At 41.7% G+C, this 12,211-nt stretch overlaps 1 protein-coding gene across 5 annotated transcripts in view; it reads right to left on the reverse strand.

Moving 5' to 3' along the window:
- The window catches only part of Kif16b (kinesin family member 16B), a 252,088-nt gene that overhangs the window by 95,033 nt on the left and 144,844 nt on the right, over window positions 1–12,211 (reverse strand). For all 5 annotated transcript variants that reach the window (XM_050159551.1, XM_050159548.1, XM_050159549.1 and 2 more), the window contains exons 18-19: window positions 3,809–3,862; window positions 369–1,712 (exon numbers count right to left, since the gene is read on the reverse strand). In XM_050159551.1, the coding sequence (XP_050015508.1) occupies window positions 369–1,712; window positions 3,809–3,862 (1,398 nt within the window). The remainder of the gene's footprint in view (window positions 1–368; window positions 1,713–3,808; window positions 3,863–12,211) is intronic.

The following is a 12,211-nucleotide window of genomic DNA, read 5'->3' on the forward strand; positions in this document are numbered from 1 at the left end:
AGAGAGATAAAGGGTGGGAACCTAGGTTGAAGCTCACCCAGTTCCTGCCCTTGTCAAACTACTAGAACACACACATTCCACAGGTCAGTATAGTGAAGGATGAGGGCTTTTCTTTTGCCTATGTGCTTTTCTCAATTTTAAGTCAATGATTCTAAAACAAGGATCTTATGTTCAAATATATAAAAATTCTTAGGGGTCCTTTTATTAGGTTGAGTTTTGTTTTGGTTTTTGTTCATTTGTTTTGGTTCTGAAATCTTTTCGCCTATTTATTAGAGTTCATAAAGCCTACAGTGAGAAGCGACAAGAGGCAGAAAATGAGCAATCACGTAGGCCTGTCCTATGCTTCACTCCCTCTGCCTTAGCCTTACCTTGCAGGGCCCTTCTCAAGGTCCTCTTGTTTGACCTGCAGACTGGCATGCAGCCCTGAGTGCTCGGGGCTGTGGAGAGAGTTAAGTTTCTGCCTCTGCTCCTGCACCTCCAGATCCAGGGTGGAGCACCTCTGTAGGGCAGAGCGCCTCTGCTCTAGTTTGGCCACAGCCTGTTCCAATGCTTCTCTCTGCTGATTCTCCCGGGACTCCAAAATCTCCTTTTCCTTTTCTCTCAAGTTCGCTTCCGGTCTGGTGACATTAGCTGTGAACTGGAAGGTGGCCGAGAGCTGCTGCAGCTGGCTAGCCTTAGCCTGGTACTCTGTGACTAGCTCTTCTTTTTTTTCCAGTTCTCTCTCTACTTGGTAGAGAGTGTTGTCTAGGCCCAGGGCACCCCTGTCAAGGATGTCAAGAGCACTCTGCTTTTCTTCCAGCAGAGCTGGCAAATGATTTTGCAGAAGATCACGTAGCTGGTGCTCTTTGCTTTGTAGCCTGGACTGTGCAGTCTTTATTTTCTCTAGATCTTCAGGCTGGTAAGGGATGCTACTGTTATCTGTTGCCAACGAGCTAGCTTCCTCATGGGTTTTCCATCTTACACGCTCCAGGGCTTCCTGTTCTTCTTGGACTTCTTTGCTTAGAAGGTCTTTCTGTTGGACTAGGTCCTTCTCCAGGTTTGCTAGCCTGATAAGTTGCCTTCTCTTGAACTCTAAGAAGTACAGCTGAGCCCTTTCCAGTTCATCCTCGCATGTGTGATTCCCTCGTGCTCCAGCCTCTTTGGCCTGCAAGAGGGCTTCCTGGATGACTTCTAGTTCCCTCTTTTCCTCCAGGGACCGCTGGACCCCTCCAGGACACAGCAGTGGAATAGTCTCCTGCTGCTCCCGCAGCTGCTCCTCCAAGTGTGCCACCAGCAGCACTTGTTCCTTCTCTTGCTCCTCCAGCCTCCTTTTCTCCAGCTGCAGCTTGGAACTCTGGGCATCTTGTTCTCTGTGCAGCTGGTCCAGCCCCTGGAATACCTGGACCTTCTCCGCCTGCTCATGGCTGTTGAGCTCTTGGAGCCTGCGAAGCTCCTCTCTGATGCGGGATAAGCTCCCTTCTTCTTGCCTCCTCTGATGCTCAAGTCCCTGCTGCTCCCTGAGCCTTTCTTCCTCAAACCTTTCCTTCTCGGCCAGCAGGTCCTTGAGTTTGTTTTCAATGTGGAAGCTGCGGCGTTTGAGGCTTTCTTCCTGTTTGCGGATCTGCCGCTGAACAAGCTCTGTTTCCTTGCGCCTGGTTTCCACCTCCTGCTGCATTCGCTCTAACTCTGCCTTGTCCGATTTCTGCTTTTCCTCCATCTCTTCGATGAGTTTTCTGCAATGTAAATGCTGATTCGTCATTATTTGATCACTACATTCAGCTTAGTCCAACTTCCCCCTAAGTGGACTGGTTTTGAAAACACACAGGCAACATAAAACCAAACCTTTCATTAGAACAAATGAAGAGGAAGTGCTTCTCATTCATGTTTTTAGAAACATGCTATTTCATTTATTTGATTTTATTTACTGTCCAGTATATCGTCTGCCTAGTCTCCTGAAGTAGCTTCTGGTATCATCTCTTTGTGAAGTCTAGAATCATGTGTTATGCAGGCCATAATTAAAAAATCCCACCAAGTTCAAAGAGAAAAACACCCATTTTAAATTTAAATGTGGCTCATTTTATTCATCCCAATGACTAAACTACAAAAAACATTCAGTTACAAGGTGACATTAAGTAAATATTTTTTTCTCTCTCTTCAAGTCACTATGAATAACAAAGTCAAAATAATGGGCAGTAGGCTGTTTCAGTTCAAAAGAGAATCCTATATGGTCTTTAGCATTTAATCACTGGTTCTGAGCAAATTATATTCATCAAAATGGCCTCCAACATTGCAAACAACTGGAGTCTGTTAGGATGCTTGGACACACAGTGTCACATGCTGTGTTTTCTATAGGTGCAACCGATGCTTACCTGGTACAAGAATAGCCTGGGGAGTTGGAGTGGTCTCCAGAGCCAGAGCATGCAACGACAGTGCTCGAAGTTGGCCTCCATCCCCTGACACCCAACCTCCTGCTTAAACTCATTCCCATGAGCAGTTTAACCCCAAATTCTAGAAATATGTAATTATGTTTTAGATCATCTCTAGCTTTAGCTTCTTCTTCAGTGCCTACCCACCCTTGATCTACTTCGTGACTTGTTAAATAGAACAAGGGAAAAGAGAAACTATGATTGGATTAAACATGTCTCAGTTACGCAGCTATACACACACACACCACACACATACACACACACAAATGAAAGCAAGCAAAGAAGAAAAAAATGAATTACAGGTAGAAAAACACCAATAGCTGTACAGAAAGTAAAGATGTTGGGCTGGAGAGATGGCTCAGTGGTTAAGAGCATTGCGTGCTCTTCCAAAGGACCCGAGTTCGATTCCCAGGAACCACATGGTGGCTCACAACCATCTGTAATGAGGTCTGGTGCCCTCTTCTGGCCTACAGGCATATTTGCAAACAGAATAGTGTGTCCATAATAAATAAATAAATATTAAAAAAAAAAACAGGCCAAGCGCTTGGAAAAAAAAAAAAAAAAAGAAAGAAAGAAAGTAAAGATGTTTAAAAGGACAGTGGTGCTGGTTGTGGTGGTGTATGCCTGCTTTCCGGCATACAGATGCAGCAGGCCAGCCTAGGTCACATAAAAAAACCAAAACTAAAAGCAAGCAAAAAAGAAAAAAAAAAAAAAAAAAAAAAAAAAAAAAAAAAAAAAAACAAATGTTGGGGATAGAGCTCAGTGGAAAAGCATTGGTCTAAGACAGTGCTTCTCAACCTCCCTCATGCTGCGACCCACATGTTGTGGTGACCCCACCATAAAATTATCTTTGCTACTTCATAACTGTAATTTTGTTACTGTTATGAATTGTAATGTTAATATCCATGTTTCCTGATTGACCTAAGCAACCGTTGTGAGAGTGTCAATGGACCCCCAAAGTGGTTGTGACCCATTGTACTTACATGTAGGCAAAACATGAGTAAACTTAAAATAAAATAAATAAATCTTATTTTTCAAATTAAGTTGAAGATGGGACCGTTACAAAGGAAAATGCTTTTTATCTTTCATCTTTATAAACTCATGACTTTTTAAAACCCCAAGAATACTAAGAAGATTTGGCGTTAATTTCAACAGAGCTCAGATATTTAATTTACTGACTATTCCCCTCCACTCACAAGTATTTAAAGATGAACTGCTGTGAAAATTTAAAGATAACGTAAAGTCAATCCCTAGGGGAAAAAAAAAAAACTACCTACAGGCATGAGACATGGAAATAGCAGACTCAGAGCGAGAGGGAACGGTGGAAACAGAAGAGGTGAACTCAAGGGAGGACACTAACAGAGCAGTCAGACACAGCTTGACATGCAGGCCTCACAGCTTACCTTTTACTTTCAAGTTTTTCAAGTTCTTCACGCTGTTGTCTCTCAAATTCAAGTCTGATGAAATCAAATGAAAAAAGTCACTTCTATGAAGGAGCTTTTCTCTCTTCACACAGAATCACACACTGGAGCACAGATTTGTCTATTACTTTAATTACTATGGATTAGCAAGTTTAAAATGCATTCTTTGCTCTATCACTATGATTAGAAATTAGATATAATTTAGATGTTTGAACTTAGACTGAAGAGAACAGATTTGATTTGAAAGAAAATAAAATATCACTGTAGTTTAAAAAAACAGAATTAAACACAACTTCTAAATGCTAAGCATGTCTATTCCATGCAGCTTAGTCACTGGTGAGTAAGTAAGAAGGAGAATCTACCTTAGACAGATGGGTCCTTTTATAGGGAAAAGACTGCCAGGGAGGTGAAGGGAGAGAGCACAGACATCCATTAGGAAGACAATTCAAAAGGAGAAAACACCAGGAGAAAAGCAGTAAGGTACTTTAGAGACAACGGTCATGCATTGATCAAAAGGTATTTTTGCAAATATCACATTTCCCAGGAAGTACATGAAACAAACACTGCAACCAGTTAGCCTGCTGTTTCTCACACATCTCTGACAGTCGTAGGACCTTTGACTACTGAGCACAAACAGTTACTGTGCTTTATCCTCTACTCAGAGGCTCAGACATGCCATGAGACTACACAAAATCACACAGCTATAACAAAATAATGGAAAGCAGGTCATGAAAAATTTGCAAATTTTAACATAAGCAATTTACCTAACATTAAGAAATATGTTTCATTTTTTTCAATTTAACACTATGAGTTGTAATCCTTGGACATACACATTTCCCTGTAGTAAATGGCAAGACACCACTGCACTCGGGAACCATACACCATAAACTATTTTCCTTTGATCATGTGCAAATCCAAACTGGCAACACAGATGCTTTTACAGGGATCTAAGATATGTGTCAAAAGGATCTCTTCTCTCTTGGCTAATGTGGAGAGGACAGTGTCTGGTGGCCTTTCTAAGCAGAACTGTTCATGCATGACACAAGAACAGTCATGCCGACCTGCACAGGCTGTCTCCTTTGTTCTCCCAGAATATTAAGGCTGTAAACTATATCTCAAATTATAGACCAGGAACCCAAAGCCTGGATGTCTCCAGAACTTGCTCCAGGTCACAGTGGTCATGTGTGGTGGAGCTGGCATTTGAACCCACAACAATCTGCTTCCAAAATGTGCCATCTGTTGACTCAGTCAGCAAGCTTGTTCAGATTTGTGATATAAAATACAAGAACTTACCTCTTAAGATTTACATTATAAAAAAGAAAAAAACCAATAGACCTAAAATCAAGAAAATGATTCCCATTTATAGAAAAGACTAAAATTTAAAAATCATTAACAACCACAAAACCTCTTTGGTGCTCACTCAAGTAAGGTCATGATTCAGAGAAGAGCATCATGATTCAGGGATCCTGCTTTAAACATGAGGGGACAGGAACTGCTGCCGATAGCATATAACTTCTGTCAAATATTACATATTTACTAATTATACCTTAAAATGTATCCCTTTCCACAATCCATAATTATTTCAGATAGCATACCACAATAGACTGTAAAATATGTGTGAGCCTGTCAGTATCTCTAGACAGTGTACCAAGTATAATTGTATGTAAATGTAGCTACATTTTAAAGCAAGTACAATTCACTCTCTTACATTACTGGGATTATCATGGCCCCAAATGCTAATTTTCCAAAAGTTATAATTAAAAAGAAAATTATAAAAGGATGTAATTTTTGCAGCTGTTTTTAACATTTTAAAATGACATTTGGAGGTACACATTCTGTGGTAGGTCCAACAGAAAAGCACAGCATACCATCTATTTTTATCAGGAATAAACTCTCTTCATTAAAAGACAGCTAGCATTTTTAGGTATAACTGCACATCTTGCAATTTACATTCCTGTTATCATCAGCAATAGAAAATGAGAGGGCTGGAGTTTCTCAGTTCACACCATTACTTTGAAAGTGAGACTGAGATTATTTTTAAAAGAGAGAGAAGAAATGAAAAATTTAAATAGGCAAAACCCATAAATATTTGCATCCTTGTGCTGTTGTAATACTGATTAGTTTATTACCTCTAACGTCAGGTCCAAAGGCAGAAAGAGACAGCTGCCCATGTCCAGCCAGTACTTTAGCTGGCAGCTACAGTGGTACAGGCGAGGGGTGTGAGAGAATGAGCTCCAGACTGCAGCAGATATAGAAGGAGTTCCTGTTTGCAAAGGCTCTTGCCTGGATATCGGACTCTATTGTCTGAACAGGTATATGGTTAAGAATCAGGAAATAAAGAATATTTATCATTGGATAGACTTGGATTTTCTATTAGCAACTTGTAGTTATGTAGGTCTAGTTATGTAGGTTGTAGTTATGCACATTATCAAATTGATGTGCAACTCATACACAGGGCATGCCTGGAATTCTTATTATATTAGAGCCCACATTTTCATTATGTATTGGGTTTGACAAAGTACTGTGTCTCTGCTCACAGATACCTGCTGAACATACCCTGTCCAGTGTCTGGAGGCTTAGTGACATTCTTTAGTAAAAATCCCAGTAAGAAAATCCTAGCACTCAGTAGAGGATGATTGTTCTTTTTCTGGTCCATTATAGGACATTAAAATCTTTCCTCAGGGTAACAGTGCTCATATAAATGTTCACTGGAAAGCTAGGAAAAGGAACTTTATAGAGACGATGGAAACAAATTTCTAACCCCTCCATGTTATACATTGGGTTATCCAACAGTGGCTACTATACAATTGCAATCTAAGGGTGTGAGGCAAGAAGGGTGTAAAGCAGGGGTACAAAGTTTCAGCATACAGTTTAACCTGGAAAGTTACCCTCTAGCTAAGTCAGAGTTTTTTATTTATTTATTTATTTATTTATTTATTTATTTATTTATTTATTTATTTATTAAAGATTTCTGTCTCTTCCCCACCGCCACCTCCCCTTTCCCTCTCCCTCCCCCAATTAAGTCCCCCTCCCTCGTCAGCCCAAAAAGCAATCAGGGTTCACTGCCCTGTGGGAAGTCCAAGGACCACCCACCTCCATCCAGGTCTAGTAAGGTGAGCATCCACGAAACTGCCTAGGCTCCCACGAAACCAATAGGTCCAGTAGAATCAAAAACCCGTTACCATTGTTCTTGAGGTCTCAGTAGTCCTCCTTGTCCGCTATGTTCAGCTAGACCAGTTTTGACCCAGGCTTTTTCAGACCCAGGCCAGCTGGCCTTGGTGAGTTCCCGATAGAACATCCCCATTGTCTCAGTGTGTGGGTGCACCCCTCGCGGTCCTGAGTTCCTTGCTAGTGCTCTCTCTCCTTCTGCTCCTGATTTGGACCTTGAGATTTCAGTCCGGTGCTCCAATGTGGGTCTCTGTCTCTGTCTCCTTTCATCGCCTGATGAAGGTTAATATTCAGGAGGAAGCCTATATGATTTTCTTTGGGTTCTCCTTCTTATTTAGCTTCTCTAAGAACCCGAATTATAGGTTCAATGTCCGTTATTTTTGGTCAGAAACCAAATATGAGTGAGAACATCCCATGTTAGAGGCTGTGAAGAAAGGGGTACACTCATCCATTGCTGGTGGGAATGCAGACTTGTGCAACCACTCTGGAAAGCAGTGTGGAGGTTTCTCAGGAAATTTGGGATCAACCTACCCATGGACCCAGCAATACCACTCTTGGGAATATACCCAAGAAAGGCCTTATCACACAACAAAAGTATATGCTCTACTATGTTTATAGCAGCATTGTTTGTAATAGCCAGAACCTGGAAACAACCTAGATGCCCTTCAATTGAAGAATGGATGAAGAAAGTATGGAATATATACATATTAGAGTACTACTCAGCAGTAAAAAACAAGGACTTCTTGAAGTTTGCAGGCAAATGGATGGAAATAGAAAACACCATCCTGAGTGAGGTAAGCCAGACCCAAAAAAAGTCAGAGTTTTTAATGTGAATATCCAAAGCATCCTGGGGAGGATTTCCTAAATAAACGCTCACACCTTAATCTAGAAAGTATCCATAGACTTCCAGATTTTAAGATATTTCCTGTTGCAAACTGAAGATAGCCAGAAGCAATACTTTTTTTTAAAGCAGTGTAATTTGATGCCATAAGCATTTTATGTAGTTCTTCCCAGGCTACTTCAGTTAACAGTCCTGTAACCCGATTAAGTACAATTCAAACATACCCAAGCCAATCCTGTTTTAGCCCAAGATCAGAGGCTTGTTGAAGTGGGTATAGACACGAGAGGCATTTGCTTCAGCTCGGCACACACCCCTACACCCTAGCCATCCCTGCATTAGAGCCCAGGAGTATTAGAGAAGAGAACACCAGAAGCCCATCCTACAAGGAGCTGGGAGGAGAACTCACCTCGTCTAGCTCTCCACCCATTCTCATATGGACCTTGAAATTCCACTGAACTCTTTAGACAAACCATGGTTGAAGAGGTGAGGGTCCTTAGAAGTTAAAAACGATCTGTTATTTCAAAACCCACTCTTCCTGTTCAACACACTAGAACAGTGTATCACAGGCAATCTTCCTACCACCTGACTAAAGCTGCCAAGTTCTGCTGCTTCATGGGATTGGAACATGGCCCTTTGTTCAATTCCATCCGCATCACCTTTCTGCTTTTGATGGCTTCCTTCACTGCCTAAGTTTGGCTATCCTAGAACTTGCTCTGTGGATCAGACTTGCCTTGAACTCAGAGATCCAGCTGCCTCTGCCCCCTGAGTACTGGGATTAATTATGTAATACGATGTCCAGCTCTAAGCTTTCCATTCTTTCCTTTCATAAGTTGGAAGTTTAGCAAGTGAGTTCTTACCCTGAGGTCACCACTCCCTTTATTCCATTTAACATCAGGTTTTCTGTAAACTTCTTTTAGGTGTTCTTTTTCTCCTCTAACTGCACATCTGGTAATTTTTCCTTGCTCAGCTTGCTCCTTTTACTTATAGAACCACATAAATGTGGCTGCTAATAACCAATGGAACAGTCAATACCAGGCTGTCTAGAAATCTCCTTTACCAAGACTCTTAATCCATAACTCAACTTAGCCTCAAACAGATTTTTTGGGGATAAGGAAGAAAGCATCCACATTCTTTGGCAAAATATAAGAATGGTTTCTAGGCCACATACTAACATTCTTCTCTGAAACCTCCTTAGCTGGGTCCCACAGTTCAAATCACCCTTGGCAACACTGGCATCCATGTTCCTTCTAGTATGACCCATTAGGCCCACTTTTTCTAATACAAAGTCCCAAATCCACATTTCTCCAAACAGAAGCAAGGTCAGATCTATTACTCAGTCCCTGGTACCAACTTCTTTCTTAGCTTTGGTTTCTATTGCAAAAAGGTGAAACCATGACCATGGCAACTATTATAAAGGAAAACATTTAATTGGAGCTGGCTTACAGTTCAGAGGTTTAGCCCATTCATGGTGGGGAGCATGCTAGCATGCAGGCAGACATGGTGCTGGAGAAGGAGACATGAGTTCTATATCTGGATTGGCAGGCAGTAGGAAGAGATAGTTTTACTGTGTCTAGCTAGGGATTTTAAAATCTCATAGTCCACTCCCAACAGGCCACCTCCTAATAGTTCCACTCTCTAATGATAAAGCATTCAGATATATGAGCCTATTGGGGACATGCCTATTCAAACCAGCCTCTGGTCCATTTCCACTTATTTCTGTGATGTGGGAGTGTCATATATCAATCTGTTGATTTCATTGGTTAAGTAATAAACACACTGCTTGGCCTCATAGGTTAAAGCATTGGTGGGAGGAGTAAACAGAATAGAATTCTGGGCAGAAGAGGAAGTGAGGTCAGACTCTGCTCTGCTTCCAGAGGGACTGGACAGCTCTGCTCTCTGGAGCAGAGACGCCATGCTCTGCTCTCCCAGGCAGCTCCAACCCACGATGGACTTAGGCTAGAATCTTCCCGGTAAGCGCACCTTGGGGTGCTTACACACATCATTAGAAATGGGCTAGTCCAGGTGCGAGAATTAGCCTGTAAGGGCTAGAGTTCATGGGCCAAGCAGTTCTTAAATGAATACAGTTTGTGTGTTGTTATTTCGGGCATAAGCTAGCCAAGTGGCTGGGGTATTGGGGACGCAGCGCCGCCGCTTGTATTTCAACATTTCTGACAATGATGACAATTACCATTAGCAGGTCATGTAAGATGCAGGGGGTGCTGATGTTGACCACCTGATGTCATGGAGCTGGGTGATAGCTATTCAAGCGTAGACTTATGGTCTATGATAAAAGGAAGTGGAAATGCCTCATCATGGAATAAGTCACACCTACTCCATCCCTAAAACACCTACTCCAAAGTAGGGACACTGCATTGAGGAAACCAGCCCTGTTAGCTTATTTCTAAACATGGACATAGAGAACAAACTACAATCACACCAAAAGACACAATCCCCAACTGTTTAAATTGCTAACAAGAAAGATGGAACAGACTATGAATGAGTAACTCAGGAGATGAAATGTGGCTTGCAATTAGAAGTCCCCTTTGAGAAAGTGACATTTAAACTGAAACCTTAGAAGTGACAGTGGATTCTGCTACCGTAAGAGCTAGCTGATGGCTATTTGGACAAGAGTTGCAAGAGGAACATGGGATACCCTGGGAGGACGAACACGTACAAGGTGAGTGCATCACAGAACCAGAATGTACTCTAAACAAATGGTTGCCAAGGAACAGAGATAGTGACACACAAATTAACACAGATCATGCTGCTGTGCAGGACTAACTGGAACTCTCCTGCCTCACCTTTGCCCACAACATTGATTTATCATCTAAGAAATGGCTCATTTGCTCAACTGAGCTTCACAGTAGCTCTAGAATGGAAAATAAGGAAAATAACATGGCCCACCAGGCAAGCTACAGTAACACAAGAAATTGGCTTGTTCATGAAATCAACAGTTCAGCTTTCTATCCACTTTGTAGACAGGAAGCTCACAGGCCTATCATTCAAAGTGGATCACAGTGGAATGATATTCAAGGATTTAAAAACCAACAAAAAACAGCAAAGTCAGTAATTAACTCCAATCTCAGCTAATGGAAGAAGAAACCACTTCCTTTAGTTTCCTTCATTACAGGTTCCTAAATACTGTGTATCTTAACAAGCTATTTAAGACAATCTATAGCCATCGTAAAGTTAGTAAATGACCCATAAAAGAGTGAGACAACTAAGACCAAAGTTGGAGAAGAAACCAGCACTGCAGCAAACTTAACTAGAAAAAAAAAAAAAAAAAAAAAAAAAAAAAAAAAAAAAAAAAAAAAAAAAAAAAAAAAAAAAAAAAAAAAAAAAAAAAAAAAAAAAAAAAACGGCAAGCCTCAATAAAATGAAGCAACAGAGATAAACACAGTAAATAACTCTCAAGTACACACAGGCTAACTACCAAATTACCAGAAGCATAAATATTGTCAACAATGTGTGTAAAGCTCACATGTTCAAGGTCAGAAAGAAAAAGAGAAGCAACTTACAAAGTAAGAGAAAGTGAAGTGGAAGAAACAGGAAATGTGTAGCTGGGGAGGTGGGCACTATTCTTCCTAGGGAAGAAGATCTTTCCTAAAACATATGGGGAGGACCACAGCCTTGCTCGGAGGTGCAAATCTCAGCAGGAGTATCCCAGCTACAACCAGACTATTCCCTGGGGTCCCCTGTGTGTTGCTGAAAGGGGGAAAGTGAACTCTGCTAAGTTCTACAGACTGTGCTGGAGCCACCTGACAAACCACATGCTGGGTCTGTTTCCTAGAAAAGGTTGGTTTCATCCTTAGTGACACGAAGGGTAGAAACTATGGCAGCTGTTACTCTGATCCTTACAACTCTTTCTAGCACAATGCCGGTTATCTTTTCCAGGTAGTGAAGAAAGGGAGGAAGAGAAGGAGGCCAACAGGAAGAAATAAACAGGCTTTAAGAAAAGGGGATAGAGACAACAGAGCATATGAGACGTGAAAGGGAAAGGGGGGCTTTTGTGGGTCGAAGGACACAGGTAGAAAATGGGGCATAAATACTGACGAATATCTCTCATATCACCATAGAACCTTCATCTGGTGATGGATGGAGATAGAGACAGAGACCCACACTGGAGCACTGGACTGAGCTCCCAAGGTCTCAATGAGGAGCAGATGGAGGGAGAACACGAGCAAGGATGTCAGGACCACGGGGGGTGCACCCACCCACTGAGACAGTGGGGCTGATCTATTGGGAGCTCACCAAGGCCAGCTGGACTGTGACTGAAAAAGCATGGGATAAAACCGGACTCTCTGATCATGGCGAACAATGAGGACTGATGAGAAGCCAAGGTCAATGGCAAGGGGTTTTGATCCTACTTCATGTTC

This window comes from Alexandromys fortis, unplaced genomic scaffold (assembly GCF_014885135.2).
Source record: "Alexandromys fortis isolate MF-2015 unplaced genomic scaffold, M_Fortis_MF-2015_v1.1 scaffold_115, whole genome shotgun sequence".
NCBI classification, from domain to species: domain Eukaryota; kingdom Metazoa; phylum Chordata; class Mammalia; order Rodentia; family Cricetidae; genus Alexandromys; species Alexandromys fortis.